This window comes from Apaloderma vittatum, unplaced genomic scaffold (assembly GCF_000703405.1).
Source record: "Apaloderma vittatum isolate BGI_N311 unplaced genomic scaffold, ASM70340v1 scaffold3604, whole genome shotgun sequence".
Taxonomy (NCBI): domain Eukaryota; kingdom Metazoa; phylum Chordata; class Aves; order Trogoniformes; family Trogonidae; genus Apaloderma; species Apaloderma vittatum.
In genome coordinates this window covers 57,189-81,191 of record NW_009711950.1, presented here as the reverse complement: position 1 = coordinate 81,191, position 24,003 = coordinate 57,189, and the positions used below count along the sequence as shown (strand labels likewise).

General features: G+C 40.6%; 1 protein-coding gene across 1 annotated transcript in view; it reads right to left on the bottom strand.

Annotated features, from left to right (window-relative positions):
- Window positions 1-24,003, bottom strand: part of OSBPL10 (oxysterol binding protein-like 10) — a gene marked incomplete at its 5' end in the record, with an annotated part of 77,338 nt that overhangs the window by 4,024 nt on the left and 49,311 nt on the right. The window contains 3 exons of the mRNA XM_009867797.1: window positions 34-220; window positions 8,251-8,734; window positions 15,710-15,856. Of these exons, the coding sequence (XP_009866099.1) occupies window positions 34-220; window positions 8,251-8,734; window positions 15,710-15,856 (818 nt within the window). The remainder of the gene's footprint in view (window positions 1-33; window positions 221-8,250; window positions 8,735-15,709; window positions 15,857-24,003) is intronic.

The window sequence follows — 24,003 nt, the reverse complement described above, 5'->3', positions numbered from 1 at the left end:
AGGTAAATGAGATCAAGACAGTAACTCCCGTACCTGTGGACCTTCCCTCCGTAGAACGGCTTGGTGTGGAACGTGACTGTAGCAGAATAGCCCGTTCTGGCACAATTGATGTTGACTTTCCCTCCAAGCTCCACCCATGGGATGGTAAGTATCGAGCGAGCATAGGCACTAGGCAGGGTGAAAACATATTCTTCTTCGTGTTCCATCAAGTAAAGAACACCTGCATGGGAAGAAGGTTGAAAGTGGGATGCTAAATGTTCACTAGTAAGCTCTGACAGTCACTGACCAATTATTGTCATCAAAATGCACTTCCACAGAGAGCACGGCACACAACTCGCCTTGAAGGACGGTACCCTCTGCTAAGAAAAAAAAATTAGCCTCTGGAACAGATTTCTTCAAACAAAAATTTTCAAAACCACATCATACAAACATGGACCCTGGAGTCCTTCATGGTTCTAAAAAGCTTGTCAGAAAATCCAACTGGATTACTTATTTTGTGTTACTGACAAGCAATAAACTGTTTGAGTCAGAAGAAAATCACATTTATTTGCAAAAAGCCATACTGAATAGTCAGATGCTCACTTGGTGTCATATAATAACTACTTTCCAGAAAAAATATAGGGATGGCCAAAGAACTCTTCAGTTCTTCATTCAACCAGACATGACCAGGTCCTCTCTGTTAAGTTTCTTACTGATGTATCTGTAGGTAGGAGTGAAAGGCTCTTGATGGGTCTGCCTGGGTGCTACCAGGAAACAGCCTTTGCAAACTCTTGCGTAATCAAGAAGGGGCCACTAGGATCACTGCTCCGTTACCACCAAGACCAATGTCTCTACCACACAAAGAAAATTACTGGCAATTCTACTTCACTCTCAGCATCGTGGGGCTGTAACTAAAACCAACAACACGCAGCAGCAGTCGTTTTTCGAGATTATTTGGAAGTACAAACAAAGTTGCACATAGGATCAGATCTCAGCTTCCCCTGGGGTTAAGGATACAGCTCCATCCCCACCATAGCCCTAGTCAGGTCTTCAGAATGCCAAGAAACAGGGTGTAAGACCAGGTAAAGATCTCCTTAAACCTTGCACATTTAATTACATCATGCCAAACACCTGTCATTTATTTTTGACTAGAGTTTTACCCTCTCTTTTGTGTGCTGTTAGTAACTGCCTAAAGGCAAAAATTATAGCTTCAAAAATAAATTTTCACAGCAGGGACTGAAAATAACCCCTCTCAGGATGCACTTAGAATCCAGAAATGTTTGAAAATATAAATCAGGAAAATTATCTTGACATATCTGTTTAGGAACAAAATGAGCTTAAGACAATTTGCCTTCACCCTGGGGCAGATAGGGGAAGAAAACACTCGTAGTGGTACTGATTAGCAAGCAGCATTTGCACTAAGTCAAGGACTTTTTAGCTTCTCAAGCTGCTCCACCAGTGAGGAGGCTGGGGGAGCACAAGGCGCTGGGAGGACACAGCTGGGACAGCTGACCCCAACTGGCCAAAGGGATATTCCAGAGCAGGAAGAACTTCTGCTGAAAAAGATGAGTGCTCATCAAACTCACTAAATGGATGCTATAATAACATTAAATTAATAAAGAGCAATCAAGAAGCTTTTTAACTAGATGGTGATACCCAAAAGGGATCCAAGAAAGCTAATGGGTACTGATCAAACACAGAAAGGAAACCTGACAGTCTGCAGTTGTGCAGGTTCCACATACAGAACTACAACACATTTTAGACTCAAGACTGTCAGCTGTCCTCTCTTCTCCTCTCTCCGCTTATTTTCCACCTTTTCGTTACAGTCACAGGCAACAGCATCCAGCTGCGGGAACCAGCCCGTGGTGCTACTCATAAGGTCACGTTTCCCCAGTCTTCATCGTCCAAGCACAGACACAGTCCTCACACAGTCCTCACCTAAAAGCATCAGCTTCCAACATGACAGTTTTGAGGATTTTGTTGTTGTGAGGTTTGAGGTTTTTCTTAAAAGACAAGAGGTCTGATAACAGTACGGTGGGCAGTTGTAGTGCTCACTACTGAGGGAGAACCTCACTGTACTTATGAACCACAACTTCATGGGAGTTTCTCCAGAGCCTCCTTCTTTTCCCAGGCTCAGCCATCCTCCTCTGACTTTCCTTGCTTGAGAGGAAACTGCTGTGACAAACCCAATTTCCTTCTGGGTTAGTACAGGTTTGCTTTTGTCTCTCTGATGGAATTGAGAGCTTTTTTCCCCCATACTCGGTGGGAGGAATGTGGAGCTCTAATGAACACTGAAAAGGGAACAGCAAAGACCAGCAGTGACCTTCAGTGTAAATATTTAACAACCACAGCAGGTTAGATATTAAAAACTGAACCCAGCTCTCCTGTCAGTATGTTTAGCACATGATAGCATATTTTTTAAATTCCTTAAACACTTGAATAAATACATTTCTAATTAAATGCTCTCTCACTTGAAATATGACTCTAGCTCAATAATTATAAAGAACAGAGGGAACATCTGAAATATCCACAACTTGATACTACTTTTAGTATTAATGTGACTGTTAATTTGTATTCTGTCATTTGCAGACTCCACATGCAAAAACCTCGTTTTACTGAAGCACCATGGAGACTGTAGCTGCACCATCACACCTGAACTGAGTCCTACTCTCTTAGGGAAGAGGAAGCCAAAATGACACCAAAAGTCACGATTTGTAACTGCTACCACAATCAGAATTCATGCCTCACCCTACCATGTTTAAACCTTGAGAATTTAAAGGCAGACGAATTAAATCTAACAGTTATTTTTTAAAGCATTGTGTACTTTTAACATCTGTTTGTAAGTACCATTACATTGTGACTAATCTTTAAAAACATCTGCTGGGAAATACATAGGCTTTTTTTCTTCCCTTTCCTACTATAAGAATTATTCATTTTTAGTTTAAAAACGGCTGTAAGTAAATACGTATGAGAAGTTGCAGAAGATTCTCCCACTTTTAGTAACATTTCCTCCTCTCACATCGAATTATTATTTTGGAAACTGCAAACTCCTTTTAAAAAAAGTTCAGTATTTACATGCAGCTATTATGCATGGAAGAATGCACCAGGTAAGTACTCTGGGAGGAACAGTGGATTTAGTAATCTAGTTTATTATAAAAAAATCCCACAGAGGAGGGTGATTTTTTTTTATATAAAAAAGTGTGGAATTTTGAAATTCCCCCTTGAAATGTCCTCAACACTATTTCCTCTTGCTTTTGATTAAGGTGATGTAGTCACAGTGGGGCTCCTCTCCATAACTCCTCAGCCTGCTTTAAAGGAGCTGACACGTTCACGGCACGTAATCTTCCCCGTTTGACTCTGCCGTGTCCCTCATTGATGCTGCAGCTTCGTGAACTGCGTTTCCAGCGACACACATTGACAAAACACCCGGAGGAGGCTCTGGATCGATAAGCTGCAGAAGAGCCACACAAAATTTAATCCTTCCCACCAGCTGCCCGGACATCAATCCACACAACGACTGCAGCACATCAGCAGCCCAGGGCAGTTCCCTAATTTTAAGGTCTCTTCACTCTGTCCGCAGGACTCGAACGTGTCACAAACAGGAGTAAGTTGCCCACAGGACAAACCCCCCACGGGCACAGCGCATCATCACCCATGTGAATTCGCGTGGGAAAACCAGAGGTGCCAGAACGGGACTCTTATCGCAGAAACGTTCCAGCGAGCTGCACTGCTCCTTTTACAAAGACTGGAGCCATTTGCTAAACTAAGTAATGAGCGCCGTGCCATATGGAAACTGTTCTGAAACCACTGAGCTAAAAAATATTAATACCAAAATTGGTACTAGGGAAATATTTTGGTAGCTCTAATTGCACTGAGCAGTCAATCCTTGGGACTGCTAAAAAAAAGAAGTTGTTAATTCCTCAGGAATAGAAATTACAGACCTGTACATCTACAAACATATATATTTCAAGAGAAGGAAAAAAAAAAAGATAAAACATTCACTGCTTTCATTTAGATTTACCCTGCAAAGAGCACTGAACCTTTTCCTTACCTATCCAATATTTTCAAGGCTAATTCAATTTAAAAAATAATTTTTGGAAGCCTATGCCTCACTAGTTCTTAAAACATGTAAAATAGCAGGACTGAAAACCCAAAATATAACTAGCTACTTGACAATACAGAGCAATTGACTTAAACATATTTTATGCTCTCTGCAAAATTAACTCATGAAGCAAAGGTGACCCTTTTTGTGGGATTTTGCTGCCTTGGAAGAATACCCACGAGCAGAAAAGGAACACATAGAGCCCACGTTGAGGTGTGCTCACCACAGGCTTTTCCACTAAAGCTTCCTTATTCTGCAACCAGTATCTGAAGATTCTCTGGACCATATAAAACACATTCAATATTTACATTGACTCTCCCATCCCTTGCTAATTTAAATCTTAATGTGCTCCTATTCACTACACCCTCTTCTCCTCCCTCACTCTCTCATTAGTACATAATTAACATTAACCAGAATTAGGGACTGCACAAACAACATGAATTCTTTTATGCAAAATATCCTCTTCTGCTATTATTCAGGATAGCTTTCTCATGAGGAAACTCATTGCTGACTACACTGAAGAATGGGGGCTTTGTTATATCTATTGAAGAAAAAGTTGAGATATTTCATTAGCAAGCCAGATTTAGACCTCTCATAACTACAGATGAAGAGAGAGCATATAAAACAGCTTCTCACATGGATTTCCAGCAGAGCTTTCCTTCTCATTCTTCATCTCTGTAACTGATACTTACTTTGAATCAATAAACAAAAATCACACATTGGAAAAAAATCTCAGTCACTTTGAGGTGAAACATACAGTAAGAAGTTGTACAATAAAGATACTGAGCTGTAGCCCTTGTATGACAGGACCATACTGTCCTCAAAACCCCTAATTCTTTAAATTCTTACAGAAGCCTTTGTAGTTCCATTACATCCTATTTCATCATACTCACTGCTGCTTCTAACAAGAAAGCATAAAAAGCAACATGGTCTATACATTTAAGGACATCACGGCAAGTTAAAAAAAAAATACACTTCTGAAGCACCACAGAGGTTTTACCAGTATAGTCCTTACATAATATAGGTCCAAAAAATCAGAACTATTTTACTTCTGCAAGCAGCCAACTGTGGTAGAAGTCTCATTGAACTGTTTGAAGGACACACAAAAAACTATTCAATAAACAGGAAAGTTTCAAAACACATCACAGTTATTTGTATTCAACGCTAATGTCATAACAAAGTTACAGGTTAAACAAAACTGTCCTGATAAATATCTGAACTAGAACAACATGGTCACTCCCTACCCCTGAATTATCCAAAACATGAATTGCAGCTCTCTAATGCTCTCTTTGGAAGGAAAAAAAATTTCTTACATACATGAAATAATACTGAATGATTGTGCAGAATAAATGAAACTACTATATCGACCGGAACTATTTAAATGGACACAGGTATATTAGGTATCAAGGAAACTGCCTTTCATGTAGCATCATGCAGAATCTAAAACCCTTACTGATCAAACAAAAGTCAAAGGCACCCACTACTACTTACATAGTAAACTCCAGTAACAGCCAAAAAAAGAGCTGAATGGTCATAATGAAAAAAACCAAGTGGAAGAAGGGACAAGACAAAAAATCCAACAACAACACATGATTGGTTTGGTCAGCGAATGCCCACTAGCATAAAAAAAGCAAATAAACAAAGCCTGGTGATTTCTGTGACTCATGACATGTCACTCTGTCTATCAAAAGCAGGACCAGTCATTCTTCAATCATTCCCAAGAAACTAGCTTAATCTGGTTTTCAACAGTTTAAAATAAAATTCTATAACCTTACCAGCCAACCTCGTAGCCAGTTTCTCCTCGTAGCTAACTTTAGTTTCTACTTCTCTTAACTGCCTTCTTATACTTTCTGACCAACAGTGTCTTTCCAGAGTCTACACTTTGCTAGACTAACTCACCCCATTTGAAATGCTGCAATGCATAAAATGTCCTTAAATACAATAAACTCTATTTCACTTTTAAAAATTATTAGGCTCTGCATTACCACACATATAAATACAGACACAGTTTTTCCACATTTTATGTCCAGCAGCTACCTGCTTCGGTCGAGCCATTTACTCCCCAGTACTCACACTGGTCACAATCTGATACAGAATTTATACTTATGCATCACATGAGGAAGAAAAAAAACCCTGCAGTAGATTCTAATTTTTATGCAGCTTGACAAATCCACACACCAAGTTAATCAGGAACACTTCCCTGGGACTAAAATTAATTAAAAAAAAAAAAAATTGAAGAAAGTGTAATTTTGAGTGAAGAAACCAATCTGTGAAGCAAACATTTCAAGCCACAGCTGTTGGGTTTAGGCTGGCTGTTCGCACATGACAGAAAAGCTTCAGCAGTTCAACTTCTTGCTGCCCATTGTTAGTCCTAAACATGCAACAGAAATGCTTGGGCTACACTGGGGTTTCTCCATCACTTCCCAGAACATGCTGTCACTGGGAAGCTGTATGCTTCTGCACTGCTTACATGAACTAAAAAAGACAAATTATAACCACATTTGGGTAAACTTAAACTTCCTCCCAAAACTCCCATCACAAAGACAGCAGCAAACCTTGCAATAAAAGAGTTCACCACTGCAGGTTCCCCAAAGCCTGCCTCTGCTCCTGGGATGTCTCCAGGATCACAAGAAAAAAAAGAAAAAAGAAAAGTGGGGGATAAGGGAGAACTTATTCTCACAAACACACATTAAACAATCCTTGGGGTAGGGAAGTGCTTAATTCCTAGGCTCTTTCTCTCTCAAAACTGGGACATATCAGGACTTTGAAGTCTGAAATAATCCCCACAGTAGACACCCCCAATCCCAGGGAACAGCGTGCGCTAGCAGCAAGAAATTTCCCTACTCCTACATAATCATAAGTGACTTTGTGTTTAATTTTATTTCCATTAAATAGTTCCCTCACTGAGTGGGGGGAAAAAAGAGAGTACTAGAACGAATATGTACTGGAGAAAATGCAGCAAGTTAAACCAATGACTCAGGCTGGCAGCAGTACAGTCAGGAGGCAGACGGAAAGACCAACTTCCTTTCTGAGACTCCCTTTCCAAGTTTCTTAACTCTGTGTTAAAAGCAAAATACCTACAACACAGGAAGAAGGAAACAGCTGTGCTTTTACAGGCTTTAACTATCACAACAATACCAAATCCAGTCGTAAGGAAGTTTCATGGCCTTTCCACCAAAAAGGGAATATATTGCCAACAGGAAAGAAGCTACTGTAGCCCTTCCCACTGTTTGAATTTGGTCTTTGGTTCTAGCTACTAGAAACAGCAGAACACATCTGTATGTTTTCATCATAACAGTTTTGTTGTTACTAATCAGTAAAACCAAATCACTGAATTTCCCACTCTAGTTACTTTTAATACTATACTACTTAACATGATGCTGTTAAAAAAGAAGCATTTAGTGTAAGTTGACCTGGTACTTCTGAGACTACAGTATAAAAACTAGTTCAGACAAAATGCTAAAAACCATACACAGAAAATTACCCTCAATGGCAAAAGGGACTGGCTACATTGCTTAGAAACATTAAATCCATGCATCAGCAGTCAATAATAACAGCAGTACAGGTGTGTTTATCAGTTCAGCCAGTAAGAACATTACAGTTCCCTGTTTTTCTGAATTCATGTTGAGCAACAACTTCTCATAAAGCAGACTCTATGTGTATGATACAGCAAGTCACGATTTGTATCTCAAGTACATGACATATGAGTTCACAGAAAGTTTAAGATAATACACTAATTTGTAAACACTACAGAAAACACAATTCTTTGCAAAAACTATGAAAAGAGAACATGAGCCTTAAGTAAAAATCTGGATGTTTTCCTATCACTTTGTTCCAGCTGTGAAACTGTCCCATGCCAAATCTCATTACACTTTAAAAGTGAGCAAGACAAATAAAAATGTTCTTACAGAACATGCCATCAGTAGCATACGTGAACAGACTCACACGCAAGTACACATTTAAACACCTAATGTGTAGGTCATGTTCTCTCTGGACAGAAGTTACATGAATCCCACAGCTTTAATGCCAAACTTCACAAAAGCAAATAGCCATAAGGTTCAAATGGAAGGTCAGAGGGAAAACAAGCAGAAAAACATCTGGATTTCTGCTGTGTCGAAACCCAGAACATTAGCTCAAAAAAAATCCCAAAATAAAAGCGTATTTCTTACCTTCACCTACCATAGAAACACCTATTGACATGCCCATAAACTTGCTTTTGGTCCATACATGAGCGTTCACACACATTTTCTTCTCTTTGCACTCACAGTAAAAGCAAGATACCGGTGGATGATGGGATACTTGTTCAGCTACAAACCTCAGCTTGTAGCACATGGACTGATCCTGGCCAAACTCCTTGGTTGGGTCCTTAGAAAGCGCAGAGGCACCGTTAGTTCTGAATGCTTTCACTTTATCTTTAGGCACATCCCATGAGCAATGAAACGTTTCACCAATGATAGGGTTATAGGGCTTCTTGGCAACCGCTCCCTTTCGGCCTTCGTGAAAAGCTGTTAGATAATACTCCACAAAGCAGATAATTCTTTCCTCGGGAGTGGCTCCAGCTGCAATTGACAAAAACAGGTCTGGATGGGCCATGAAATTTGCATACATCTCCAGCAGGGATCTTTTCTCCAAAATAAATGTTGGAAGCACTACCTGTATGCAAAGCAGACAAAGGCAGACATGATTTCCCCATGATCATTCTACCATGAGGGGAAGGGGTAGGGGGAAGAACAATTTAAGACATCTGCAATCCTAGCCCTGCCAAGTTTCCGGACAGTATTTTCCTCCCCTGCTACAGCAATTCCATTTTCATTGCAGCATAAATAATAAGCGAAGGAAAAAGCAGCAGCCTCGATAGCCGTGCAGGCTGCTTCCTATTTCATTACGATTCTCAACAGCAGCTCACGCAACAGGGATGGGCTGTTCCACTCCGTGGAAATCTGTTTTTTCCTCTCAGTTAACAAACCAACCATTGTTCTCCTTGTTTACAGGACAGAAAAACAGACTTTGATGTAAATTAGTTTACACCAAACATCAACAAGCCCAACTAATCACAAGCCTACAAAAAGGGAGGGGTACACCCTCCGAAGCCACTAGAAGATGAGTATTTATATAACCATGCACATTACCAACCTGTAAGTGGTGGAGAGTGTAAGGGTGATATCTGCCCATTCTGTCACACATCTGGGCTCCCAGTTTCATTCCTGGGCCCCTGCCCACCCACTGCACACTTATTAAGTCCCCTCCAACTTCTAACAAACCAAGCCAACCAGATCCAACTGAAGCAAGGGCCTGATGGAAATTTGCTTGCTAAAAGCGTTTTCACAAGCAGCAGCAATGAACTATGTGACAATTGCTTTGTGAGACGGATACATACGCACATTGTCATGCTCTGAGCAGGCCTTATCTCTGAGAATGGAGTGCAAGGCTCCTATGAGATAAATAGGCACGGGATGCCTCAAGACTGCAGACCTTGCTTGTCAACAAGAACAAGGGAGTACAGGCTACAGTTCACCAAAAGAACACGGTGATGAAGAGGAGGATGAAATCAAAGACCACCAGATATCTCTGAAGTCCACCAAGAGACTATAATGCATATGCAGGAGCGAGTGTTTTCGGAAATGTCATGAATACGTATATATAAGCTATGCAAGTGACTCTCTACGGTGTACATACTAGGCGGAACAATCCCCTACGCGCCCAGCGCTGAAATAAACAATACCTGCTTATAGTCAGCAAGACTATCTAGTCCTGATTTTGGCTTTTTATGGCATCATAATGAAAACCAAATCTCAGGTGTGTTTCCAAGGATAAAATCATGCCAAGAACTCTTCCCACAAGGCTGTAGGCCAGAAAACACTCCCTGTCTGACTCCCTCTGCCCTACGCTGTCATTGTATGCGTCATGTCCCCTTCCCATCTCCCAAGCCAAATCTCTTGACACCTCTATGCTCTCCTGTCACTCCCACGCACATGGCACGTCTCCTGGGTTCAAAACCATACCACTGTGGTGGGCTCCTGCATGCCTTCACCTTATTTCAGACAAGTTCAAACAAAAAAACCTGCACCATCTGTTCCTTAAAGTCCTGGGACTAGAGTGTCTTCAGCGAGTCCAAAAAAATGCGAGACTGAGCACTACACAGTCTGAGCTGGAGGGAGTCAGCCCTAAGTGATATGACTGCAGTCTCAAGTGGCTTATCCAGCAACACAGATGTTGCCAGTCACCCATTTAGAAGTAACACTTTGTTGAAAGTTTTCAGTGCACTGAAGTGCACTGCAAGACAGACATGGACTACAGGACCTAAAGGAATTAATTTCTCTCCCTTCCTTCTCCCCAGTGCCCCACACTTTGTGCAGAAGCACCCCAGGGGAGCTCAGAGGTTGTTCCTGCACGACTATCGAGGAACTTCTGGCACACGCAAATTTGTCTAGAATCAAAATGGCTCAACGACACCAGATGCAGCCCAACATCTGTCCTCCATTAAAGCAAATCTTCTGCTTTCCTCTTTAATTCTTCACTGCATTCACTTTTTCCCTTTCCCAAAAGCAAAGATTATTTACAGTACACAGAGAGCCACCCTTCAATCATACACACATTTGCTTTCCCCCCTGCTGCCCCAGCTTGCTATTCTAAGTGGGGCCAAAGCACAGTTCGGTGCTTTTGTATCCCATGGATTATGAAATACAAGCTGTCAAACTTTTATCAATCACTCAGTTCTTTTCAAAGATTACTTGTAAACATGAAAAAAAATTCCAGTCACAACAGCTCAAACGCAGTCTTCACAGCTACACAGTAAATCAACATACCGCAATTGCAAAAAAAAGATAACTGCTCCGTTGGGTAACATACATGCTCCTTCACTGTCTCCTTCTGTACAGTAAATACACATAGTCTTTTATAGGTCAATTTTTAAAAGTTTAGCTATAAATCAGAGTTCCATCTGTAATATTCATCTGACACTATTCTGTAAGCCTTGAGAACTCTACATGGTCTCTGTAACAAACCTAACCAGGCCCCAGAAGATGTAGGACTTTACACTATGCATGGCAAACTACTGAGGGCTAACTACAGCCTACAGTCCCCTCGGTGGTATGACAGCAAGGGGCTGAGGAGACTGGTTTTTAGAAGTGAAACCTAAAAGTTTGGAAGGCAATGTAGAAAGGCAGTAGATTTTCTTAGGGCATTTTTAGGTCTTTAAACAATTTCATCTTACTTGCAGCATTCTCATTCTGACCAAATATTCATTATCCGATATAATCTTTAAAAAATGCAATTCAGCATTACTGACTCTCTATATAGGATCTCATTTTAATATAAATTGTATACCCAAAGATCAAGCTATCAAACGTGAAACTGACAGCAAATATAGAAAAAAATCCCATCACTTCTACATAGAAATACTAGTAGTGACTACCATGAGTTCACTGCAGACTTGAAAGGGCAGAAAAGCTAATTTGAAAAAACAGAACTCTGCATCTCGTTATGTCCAAGTGTCTCTCTCTAAAAAGAGTGACCTTTATTAGCACAAATGGAGAAGAAAACTACAAGCCATACTTGAGATGATGCATATTTTATGGTACAACATTAAGGCTGCTGTGCTTTCATCCTGTTGAATTGATCCTACAGTCCTCACGCTGACTCTCAAGTACCAGCTGTGTGCTTCGCAGCTACATACTTCACAGAGCTACACCAAACACAGCCACTCAGCGAGTTACTACAAACCTCCGCACTCCTATTATTCAGTTTCAAAAATCAATTTAAAATCTAAATAAAGCTTGAACTCCACCTCAAATGACCTTGCTTTAAAAGCCCTGCTAAAATGGAAACTACATCCTTAACTGTAGCAGGAAAGGATGCGGTGCAAAATGCAGAGTAACTGAATTGCTTCCCCAAAAGGAGGCAGAATTACATGAGAGAAACATGGGAGTTTTAAAGCTTACACAACTCCTGTATTACAAAACATGCCTAGAAAACACTGTCATTTACTAAATAATCTCACAGCCTCAGCTGCAACATGCAAAGCCACCACACACCAGTATATTCAAAAAAATTTTTGCTCTGAGAGGGAGCTGGCATGACAACCAAATGGACAAAAGAATCTCCATAAATACCAAGTTGCTGAAGTCTGAAGCAAAAAAATCTCCCAATTGCATTCTAAAACATTAGAATAATCTCTATTCTTATTCCTTCTCAGGCTTCAGGGAAAAAGAAAGCAGTTTAACAGGCATTCTGTTTTCACTGAGGTTAAAAAGAGGATATTGGTTCAAAGCTTGATCAGTCTCCTAGGTTTGAATTCACCTATACTTAATTAGATCTGAATGCAACTGAGAGAAGTAAGAGCATGTCTTCTCAAGAACTATTTACCATAAGGCAAAACATGGGTGTTGCCACCATCCCTTACTTTGTTCAGAAATCTGACCGAGGTACCCAAACTGAGATGTCCTTCCCTTAAACATACACACACTTTCCACTGTTGTCTGTGTCACTGTGGGAACAAAACAAGCTATTTTTATCCCACTTATTTTTTTTTTAAATTACAAGGTAAAAATATATTAACAAGCAAATCAGAAACTTATAACATCGTGAACATACTAGAATGTCAATTTACAACAAGTTGATATCCTGCAGAACTGCTGTCAGCCCTTTACAAAAAAGGGCAGCCCTTTATTTTGAGCACATATTTTAGGGAAGGTGAAGGAATGCAGGGGAGTGATCACCCACCTGCACAAACTGTTAAAATTAATTACAATCCATCAGATGCCATTTGCCAACACATGTATCAGGCTCTCAAGTGCTTTTTTGGCACTAATTTTCATTTTTCAGAAGTCCAAAGAACAAACAATTTAGAAATTTATTTTTTCCCCAACAACGCCAATCTTAAATGAGGTTTGAATTCCTAGTCCAGTCCAAGGTATCAGTTCTGTGTTAGGTTCTGCTGCTGTGCACAGCTCCCTCACCAAACTCTGTAGCAGCTATTGAAGCCTATTTGGCCACCACAGAGTCCAGCTTGTTCTAGCAAATTCCTGTGCAGATTTAATACTTCGTTGCAGGTGTTTTCCTTCACAGCAGATTTTTACTGTTCTACTCCTCATTAAAAGACATAGCCCCATGACATATTTCACAAGTGAAGCACCTCTGCAAAATCCAACGCAGCTATCATTCCTGTGGGAAACTGATGTCAGCACAGGCAATGCCAAGACTAACATAAGCAATTACCCCGTAGGAAAAGGAAAAGATGCTGTTTCCTCAGATATGGTACATGAAGGTAATGGTTATGCATCCAGAAACCAAAACCACTCAAAGCTCAGAAAAGCTGTTCGTTCATGTGTGCATCATGTTAAAATCCACAGCTCACAAAATGAACCAAAGAAACAAGCCTAGGGAAAAAGGCACAGTGAAATGGAAACGTGTATAACATCCTCTCATACTAGTGACTACTCTGTCACAACCACTTCCAGCAGAAGCCGACTAGCATCAAGGCTATCTGAAATTTGACTTTCAGAGGAATAACAAAAAAGAAGAGCTACAGCCAACAAACCAAGCTTTATCATCACATGTCTGGGGCCCTAAGGACCTCATGACAGTAAGCAAAGTTAATAAAAAAAAGCATCCAGCTGTCTTGTAATTTTTTTTTTTTTTTTAAATCCTCAGAACAGTCAAAAAAGTGATGTGCACATGTGGTATGTCTCATTAATACTCATCATATGTGTATTCATGCATCACACAGACTAGAGATAGATCTAACTCTGCCATATGCCTGTTCCTCTTTTCAAACTGCGGGTATTATATACACACACTTACGCATGCTAATATATTGTCATGCTAGAGATCTAACAATATTCATCGCTATCCTCAAAAACTGTGCTCTAAGGACACCATATAAGAAAGAGTTTATCAGAGTTTATCACATATTTTTACCTTCCTATTCTTCTTATGAGTGTCTACACTTCTCTTATTTACAGGAATTTCTCTTATTTACATTAGCTGTGTGTCTTTGGGGTTTTGCCTCCTCTGCTGTCACAAAAAGATGACAAGAAATCAGGGAAGAAAAATCTTGTTCATTACCAAAGACAAAAATGTTTTGAAGACACAGGAACAACAGATAAGGAATCTCAGCCCAGTTTAAATGTTAGAGACTCAGACAGCATTAGCAAACTGACATAGGAAAGAGAAAGAGCTATGAAAAATGGAGGAATGTATGAAAAACAAAACCGAAAAACAAACTGTACATAACCCCAGACACACGAAGAAATGACAGGTATAAATTATTCACAAACGAAATCACAAAACTTTTATTCTATCTAGGACAAAACATTAATTTCTCTGCAGGTATTCAACAGCTATACTTAGCAATAGATCATGGGATTGCTCTTAAAAATGTCAATTGTTCCAGAGGAAGCAGAAAAGACTATATTGAGGAAGCCTTATTTTGTAAGATAGTGATAGTAAAAATAGATCTTGATTAATATTTAAGATCAAAAGGAAAGCAAAATATCAAAATGTCCATGAGAAGAATCTCCAGTAAAGCTACTTCATGTGCAAGGGAAATACTCTGGTCATTCCAAACTTTTATTTTATTTATGAAGGGTGTGTCAGAACAAGGTCTTCTTATCTGTGAGGAGGGCTGTAGAGGTGTTATTTGGGGTTTTTTATGTAAAAACCTTTGTGAAAGGAAAGGTTATTCCATAACTTTTCAAAAATCCACTTGATTATTTATTAAGCCTCATCAGAAGGTTCCACTGAAATGTCAGACTATTCAGAGAGAGGTATTCCCTGCTTTCAGAACACCCAACTCATTTCCAAAACTCTAAGGACTTATATGTGAAATTTCTCAGACACCATAACTTCTCTGATCATATCAGTATGGATAAGCTCATAACAATACTGGTTCCAGGACCAGAAGGATGCACAGAAGTTTAAACTGGTGAGCTGCTTAGCACAGACAAGAACAGTGAAACATTGAAGGCTGTAATTCTTTTATCATCACTATTTTTTTTTGAAGCTGCCACGTAATTAAACAGAATCAAATCCACAAAGTAGTAACTTGAGCACATACCTCCTTCATCCACACAATTGCCATTACTGTTCCCCAAACAATCAGTGCATCCTGACTTAACATATATGGGATGCACACACAACATACGGTTGCTTTGGAAGACACAGAAAAAAATAAGGAAGAGTGTCTGGTTTTTTTTCTTCTTTCTTTACCTTCCCCCCACCTCATCCCTAAAATATCTAATGTGTTCACTTGGCGTGAAAGACAGCCCTCCATAGCTCTCTGGAAGCACACTTACAAAGAGGCAAACTTCCTTGTCCACAAGGGCAAAACATGCTCACAGGAATCACAGAACACACTGGGCTGGAAGGGACCTCCAAAGGGCACCTAGTCCAACCCCCCTGCAGAGAGCAGGGACATCTTTAACTAGATCAGGTTGCTCAGAGCCCCATCAAGCCTGACTCAATGCCTCCAGGGATGAAGCCTCCTCTGCCTCTCTGGACAAGCCAATATAGCATTTCACCACCCTAATCACACGCATGCTCACGCGCACACACACACACACACACACACACAAAGATGAGGATAAAAAAAAATAATGAACAATTATAAAACAGATACAGCATCCGTACCCTGGTAAGGTCCATGCCAAGTTTCAGCTGAGAGATGAGATGGAGAATTACACTACGTTGATCATCCATGACTCCTAAATCCTCCTCTTCATTATCTTCAGTATCTGTCATTTCATCTTCAACTAGGATCAACTCAGAAGCTGAATGCTGAAATGAAAACAATCATCACCATCTGGACAAAAAGATACAGTATGCTTTTTTCCACTCTATATGTTTAAAAATGGAACTGTCTCAATAGAACGAAAGACAGCCTCTCTTAAAACCAAGAAGAGATACGAATTCTAAACAAAAAAAAATCCAGTGATGGGTTCACAGAGCATTTTGATTCCATCCGCAGAATGAGAGAAGTAAGTATCAGATGTTAATTTTCGCATTATATTCTCATATTTATATTGCAATTATGCCAGACAGAATTATAGCATGTTAAAGTAACGGGCCTTCTATTTACTAAATAGAAGGACACAGGTGAAAATGAGTCTTCGGGAGTTGGTTTCATAGGTCTCACCAGCAAATATTCATACTTCATACCTAGATGTTGCATGACCTGATTTCACATTATTTTTTTTCCTTTCCTCTATCCAACTTCCAACTCATACACCTAACAAAGTCAAGACTACTCACTGAATGAGATAAGATTATAATTACACACCTTTGAAAAAGAAGAAAAAAAAAGACATTATATTTCAGAGGGTAAGGCAATGCCATTTGACACAGGCAACACTACGCTGCCTCAGAGAGTACAAATGCCAATACTGCCCAGCTTCCAGACTTACAAGCTGATGGCCAAGAGAGAGGGATCAGGCCACCCCTTTTCAAGAGCAACTTCATAGCAGAAAGGGATAATGATTTCTGCTGTTTTATTTGCTCCTCAGGGTTTACAATATATTACTAACAATAATCCAAACAGGTGGCAGTTATTTTGCTCAATCCATTGAAACTACTCTACAAGCCTTCCAGATACGCATTAAGGTAAGCTTTTTGTACTTTAAAAAAAAGTCATGTAGCTGAAAAAATTTATAGCCCAGTGTTTCACTATTGCCCAAGGATTCCATGCCGTAAATGAGATGCTACCTGCAAAAGTTAGCATTCCTTTACCTTAAATAGCATTTCTGCAGAAACAGCTAGTTCATTGCATAAAATGAGAAATACTTCATCTCACTATATTTGCAATTGGAAAGTTTCATTAAAACCAGTTGATATTCAGAATTAGGTTTCAAAGAAATATTTCTGCATGATCACATTAGAGACCCCTCAGGTGAACATCAGCTTGTATAAGGAGATTGACTCTGAAATTTAGTTACTACAGATGTTTCCAATATTTCAGTAAAGTGTTTTCTTTTTCACTCTCTTTTAATTTCTTTTCCTTTTTTTTTAATTGGATAAACGTTTAGGTAGCTATTCCCTAAAGAATAGCTATTTGATGCAATTCAAGGACATTTGAAAAACACTTTTAACAATTACTTTATTTAGAAAGTAGAATATGTAGGTTACATAAAACAGAATCTGGTAAGCTATAACCTCAACGGCTTGGAGCTTTTCAAAAGGACAAAACCCACACTTTCTTCTTCCCACTCCCTCAGAAAATAAAAGGATAGAATGATAAGTCCTTTCCTCCCAAAACGCACAACATTATTATCCAACTGATGTCTTACTGCCAAGTTCAATTAATACAAAACCTGACAATCCTGTACAAAATTATCAGTCAGGGAGACATAAAGCACCGAAGCCTGGCTCCATTGTAGTGGCTACGATTCATCTGGAGGGATCGCAGAAAAAAGCAGTATCAGAACTTACAGTAGATGCTTCCACGGGAGGTTTCCCTTTGATCCAGCTTGACCTCATTGAGAGCACTGAGCTACCGAGCAAGCGCTGCTGCTTCTGCTACTGCCATGAACAGAGCTCGCGGCAAACAAGCTCAAGCAGGAATTAATAGCGCTAGAAAAAAAAAGCAAGGGAACCTCCCCTCCTCACTCCCACCCCTTCTTTTATTTTTTTTCCGTTTTTTTGGCTACCCGACAAGTTGGAGAGTGTGCACCGGATGTCAATCTGCTCCTTGCGTTTCTAGTCACATGGCACTGGGATCAGGGAGCTTAACTGCACACAGCTCCCACTGGGGAACCTGCTGCTGTTCCCCAAACACTGTAGCCCGGTAGGGGCAGCAGGGAGGGAGCATGAGTGTGCATGAGCCTGCAGCACATGTATGAGTGAGAACATCAAGTGAATACCTAACAGCTGAGTAACCTTTAGTTGTTAAGAGCATCAAAAAATAAACAAATTACACATCGACAAGTTTGCAGGCTAAATCATATATTTAAAATTTCCTTCTTCTCCTAAGGATGACACATTCACCCAGGGACAGAAATCCTTCTTCCTTTCCTGCTAAAACAAGTATTAGGTTTTTCTCCCTTTCAAAGTGTTACCAGCAAAACAGCAACTCTGAGGACTACTCTACAAAACTTGCACGGTGAGGGCTGGCAGCTCTGTAAACAGTTTAGGCGTTCAGGAAAGCAGTGTTTGCATTATTCTAAATGAAAGATTTTCTGCTCATCTGGGAGGGTAAGTACAATGTAACATTAGGATCAAGCATGTTTAATGGACATTCTGCAATAAGGACTATCATTTTAATTATCTTAACCATCCCCTATCACAAGAACATGTGCAAGGGCACTAAAAATCTCACAGCTCTAACACTGAAGGTCTAACACTGAAGGTCTAGTGTCCTTCAGTGCATGCAGAAGGACACTAGTTCTCTGTATCTTTTCTCATTTTCCAAGAAAATAAGAACTTAAGTAGCAGGTAACAATTTGTGTCACAGGAAGCAAACAGCGGTCATCTTCAGTAAGCAGTACCTTTTCTGTATTTCCCTCTCATCAGCTGTTGTAGTTAATTACTGAATTGCTTTTTAAGAGCACAGCAAATAGATAGTTCTTTTTCAACTAACACATATTTTCTTTAAAATACACAACCATGTAAGCGACATCACAGGGTGTGTGGACATACAGCCACAAAATACAAAGCTACCACATCTTTAAAGTGTCACAGAAGTCCAATCAGGTCTTTAATTTCTTTCTTCCCTCAAAAATAGCATGCAGTTTAGCAGTAACCAACATGTAAGCATTTGGTGGAATGCAAAAGATTACGTTGAGTGATTATCCTTTAATGGCAGCTTTCCTGAACTATCAGACACAGACTTACATATCCACACACACACATACACACTTCCTCCCCCACCCACATAAATATAACTGCAAAGCTGAACTAGGAAAGCAGTGATGTGCTCCACTCCTCTGTGGCCAGAGCATAATGTAAAAGCTATCGAGCTGTGCACAGCTCAGCCTGGGACCGAGCAGCACCACCAGGCTCGAGTGCTAACCCTGAGAATCAAATACCAAAGGAGTTACAAACAAGCACCAAAAAGAGACTATGATCATTTTAATTAAAATGAGTTTCCAATGCTGGGATGAAGCACAAAGATTTTTCAGAAAAATCTGAATGGAAAAGAACAGATCATTTCTAGAAATCCTATGATGGGATTCATTTCAAAGTTTAACGGCCAAAGACATGGAAACACACTGGCAGAGATCTATTTTAAACAGGTCACTTCATTAGAACTGGGATCAATTAACTTAGAGAGGTCATTTGCTGGGATACAAAACGGATGTTCCAGTGAGCAGACATCAGAAAACATGCTGATTCTTTTTTAACAGATGAAGCCCGCAAAGGAAAGAAATTGCTTCTGAAGGAAAGATTGCGCATTTTAAAAAAACATCTTCAAGAGAAAGACACACAGACAAGCCTGGGATACAATCATAGAATTAAAAGCTAAGTTTCTGCCAAAGGGCAAACCTGCCTCCGTTCTTTCAAAGTCTCTTCCACGAGTTTATTTTCCAAATTAAATGCTGTGCTGGAAATTAATTTTTAGATCACAGAATGCATTGGGTTGGAAGGGACCTCCAACGGTCATCTAGTCCAACCCCCCTGCAGTGAGCAGGGACATCTTCAACTAGATCAGGCTGCTCAGAGCCCCATCAAGCCTGACCCTGAATGCCTCCAGGAACGGAGCCTCCACCACCTCTGTGGGCAACCTGTGCCAGCGTTTCACCATCTTCACTGTAATTTTTTTTCCCCTTTGACCCAGTCTAAACCTATCCTCTTTTAGTTTAAGACCATTACTCCTTGTCCTGTCGCAGCAGGCCTTGCCAAAAAGATTGGTGTTTGACCACCCTTGTGATGAAAAAAGCATTTTGTGATGTTTAGATTGACTTTCGTGTGCCCACTGACTCGTCCTGTCCCTGGGCATTACTGAGAAAACTCCAGCTCCCTGTTCTTCACTCCCTCCCATCACATATTTAAGTACATTGATAAGATCTTCCCAAGCCTTCTCTTCTCCAGCTGAATAGTCCCAGCTCTCTCAGCCTCTCCTCATGTGAAGGATGCTCTAGAACCTTCACCATCTTTGGTGATTTCGCTCCAGTAAGCCCATGTCTCTCTCGTACTAGGAAGCCCAGAACTGCACACAACACTGCAGGTGTGGCCTCACCTGTGCGAAGCAGAGGCAAAGGATCTCGACTTGCTGGCAGGCATCTTCCTGATGCAGCCCAGGATGCTGTTGGCTGCTTTTGCCACAAGAGAGCAATGCCAGCTCATGGTCAGCTTGTTGTCCACCAGGATCCCAAGGGCTTCTCTGCAGAACTGCTTTCTAGCCAGTTGGCCTCCAGCCTGCACCCCTGCAGGGGCTTACCCTCAGATATCCCCAGATGCAGGAATTTGCATTTCCCTGTCCTGAACTTGATGAGCTTCCTCTTTCCAGCCTCTCAAGGTACCTCTCCACAGCAGCCCAATGCTCTGGCTCATCAGCCACTCCTCACAGTTTTTTTATCATCTACAAGCTGGCCAAGAGTGCATCTGCCCCATCATCTGGGTCAGTAATTAATGTTTAACAGTACTGGCCCTGGTATTGATTCCTAGGGTATACCATTAGTGACTGGCCTGCAACTGGACACTGGCCAGACCCATTCAGACAGTTTTTAATCCAGCTCACTGCCCATTTATCAAATCCATACTCCATAGTTTGTCTATGAGGAGGTAACAGAAGACAGGGTCAAAAATCTTATCAAGGTCAAAGCAAACAACTTTCACCATTCTTTCCACACGCACCAAGCTACTCACTTCATCGTAGACAGCTATCATACTGGTCAAGCATGATTTTCTCTTTGTAAATCCATGCTGACTACTCCTGATCACCTTCTTGTCCTTCATGTGTTTGGAAACACTTTCCAGGGCTAATTGCTCTGCCACTATCCCAGGGATCAAGTGGAGGCTGGCCAAGATATAGCTCCCCAGATTTTACTAGAACATCCCCGGATTTTCCTCCTTGCCCTTCTTAAACATAGAAGTAACAGTTGTTTTCTTCCAGTCTTTACAAACCTCTCCCAAACACCATGACCCTTTAAAGACGATAGAAGATGGCCTTGCAATGGCACTGGCCAACTCCCTCCATGCTCATAGGTGTATCCCACCAGGCCCGATGACGTTAGGTATCTGCAGGTTGCATACTGCCCAATCTGTTCCTCCTCTATCAAGGTTAAGTCTTCCTCCAGACTTTTCCTCTGATCTCAAAGGCCTGGGATTCTTGAAGGCTGACGTTACCAGTAAAGACTGAGGCAAAGGCGGCATTACCTAACTCAGCCTTTTCTCCATCACAGTAATAAGCAGAGATCCTGACAGGGACATGCTGTGGACTTGTATAGGACATATAAAGCAAATTTTCAGGTAACTGCCCCAAGATATTCTCAGAATTTTTATTAAGATGTAAGAGGATGAATCTTACGAACTTAAAACATCCAGATAAAAAGATATCATTTAATAACATTCCAAGTGGAGTAGCCCTTAAGTCTTTCTACATACAAAAAATTGTGAAAGATACCAAGAAAATAACACTGTATGAAACATCTCTGCACTGAGAGAAAGATGGAATAAATTACTTGCAGGGCTTGTTCAGAAGCAACATTAAACAGAATTAGCATTTTCAGACCAGGCAAGAATTGCCATATTTTCTGTAGAGTCATCTAATTACAATTACTTCTACTACTGCACATACAAGTCAAAGGCCTCATTTTCATTTTTAGATTCAGATTCAGATTCCCTTCGTTAACGATACAGGTTTGCAAGCATCATTTACATTTGCACTTGTGTAACTTGAGAGCTAGCAAACAGATTTTCTGTGGGTGTAAGATTAAATATAACTCTGTAAGGTCAGAGAGCTTTAGCACATTTACACTCATGTGACAAATTGGCCCCAGAAGATTCTCACCAGTCTCAATACCAAAGTTAGAATTCTCTCTGTACAGTAGATGCAGTAAGAATACCGTGAAAGCAGTAATATATAATGAGCTGCCAGCTTCTGCACGGCTTGTCACTATACCAGAACTGACGAATCTAACTGACTAACTTGCATGCAACACTTTTATTCTTCAAGCATGTACACCTTCAAAATATTTAATTGCATTTACTACCAGCTGTGGCATGCACCTGACAGAAAAACACACAAGCTTTATTACACCTATCCCTCATCAGCAGTGATCTGAATCTCAAACGTAGCCTGTCCATTAAGTTGTACTTACTAAACTACTTTATACAAAGACCAGCATATCAGTATACTGTTGTGGTGGTGGCATACTGTTGACCCTGGTTGGATGCCAGGTGCCCACCAAAGCTGCCATATCACTCCCCCTTCTCAAGTGAACAGGGGAGAGAAAAAAAAAGTACAATGAAAGGCTCATGAGTCAAGCTGACAGGGAGCGATCAGTCACCCATTACTGCCATAGGCAAAACAGACTTGACCTGGGGAAATAAGTTTAATTTATTACCAAACAAATTGGAATAGGATAATGAGAAATAAAATCAAATCTGAAAAAACACCTTCCCCCCACTCCTCCAAAGCTCAACTTTTGACTTGACATGGGAAAATTAGTTTAATTTATTATCAAAATTTAATTTATTACCAAATCAGAGTAGGACAAGGAGAAACAAAATGAAATCTTAAGAAACACCCCCACCCCTCTCCCTTCTTCCAAGGCTCATTTTCTCTACCACCTCCTCCCCAAACAGCACAGGGGGATGGAGAATGGGGGCTGTGGTCAGTACATCATATGCTGTTTCTGTCGTTTCCTCCTTCTCCAAGGGAGGACTCTTCACACTCTTCCATCTCCATGGGCTGCAGGGGCACAGCTTGCCTCACCTTGGTCTTCACCACAGGCTGCAGAGGAATTCCTGCTCCCTCACCTGGAGTACCTCCTCCTCCCCTCCTTCCTCACTAACCTGCAGAGTTGTTTCCCATTTTCTCACTCCTTTCACCCAGCAGCTGTTGTCCAGCAGCTTTTTCACCTTCTTAAATGTAGTATCATAGAGGCACTACCACTGTCACATCTGGGCTTAGCCTTGGCCAGCAGCGGGTCCGCGTGGAGCTGACTGGCCTTGGCTCTATAGGAGCTAGGGGAAGCTTCTGGCAGTTTCTCACAGAAGCCACCCCTGGAGTCCCTCCCATGACCAAAACCTTGCCATGCAAACTCAATACAGCTGCAAAAGCAGGAGTAATTTCCCTATAGAAATGTGAAATTAATAGAAAAAAAAGTAAATAGAAATTTTCACTTTACTTCAACCTAAATCTTGAAACAAAACAAAGAGAAACTCAAATACTTTTACTTCAATCCCACTGTAAAGGCTGAAATCATCATCATCACCCATGAGCTTGTCCTCTTAACTTTCAAATGCATTGTCATTTACCAATTAGCAACTTCAGGCTTAACCATCAGGTAGCAAGACTTTTTTTTTAATATATCGAATAAACTCCTGTATCGCTTTATGTAAGCTTTTGTACTCTTCAACAACAGTGAAAAAATAGCCCAAAATAAAAAATACTCTTCTCAACATCTATCACCACACCATAACACAACATGAGCAGAGGAAGGGAAAAAGAGTGTTGGAAAAGTGGTGGTAGAGTGAACCCAGGTCACTGCTTGAGCCCTTGCCTCAACCTTACCGTGTCTTATCTCTGCTTCGCCCTTGGTAGCCCTGTGACTCATCATTGCAAAGAAAGAGTACATCAAATATAAAACCTCAAACACACTGACACCAGTACTGTGGGTACCTGGATACCAAAGTTCCAGCGACTTTCAAAGAGAATTAAGGCTCCCTGATGTTCAAGGTCTAAGTTTTACTTTTTTTAAGACTTAACCAGCTCAGAACCAAAGCAGAGCTTAAATGAAAAATTTAGAAAGCAAAATTTATCACAG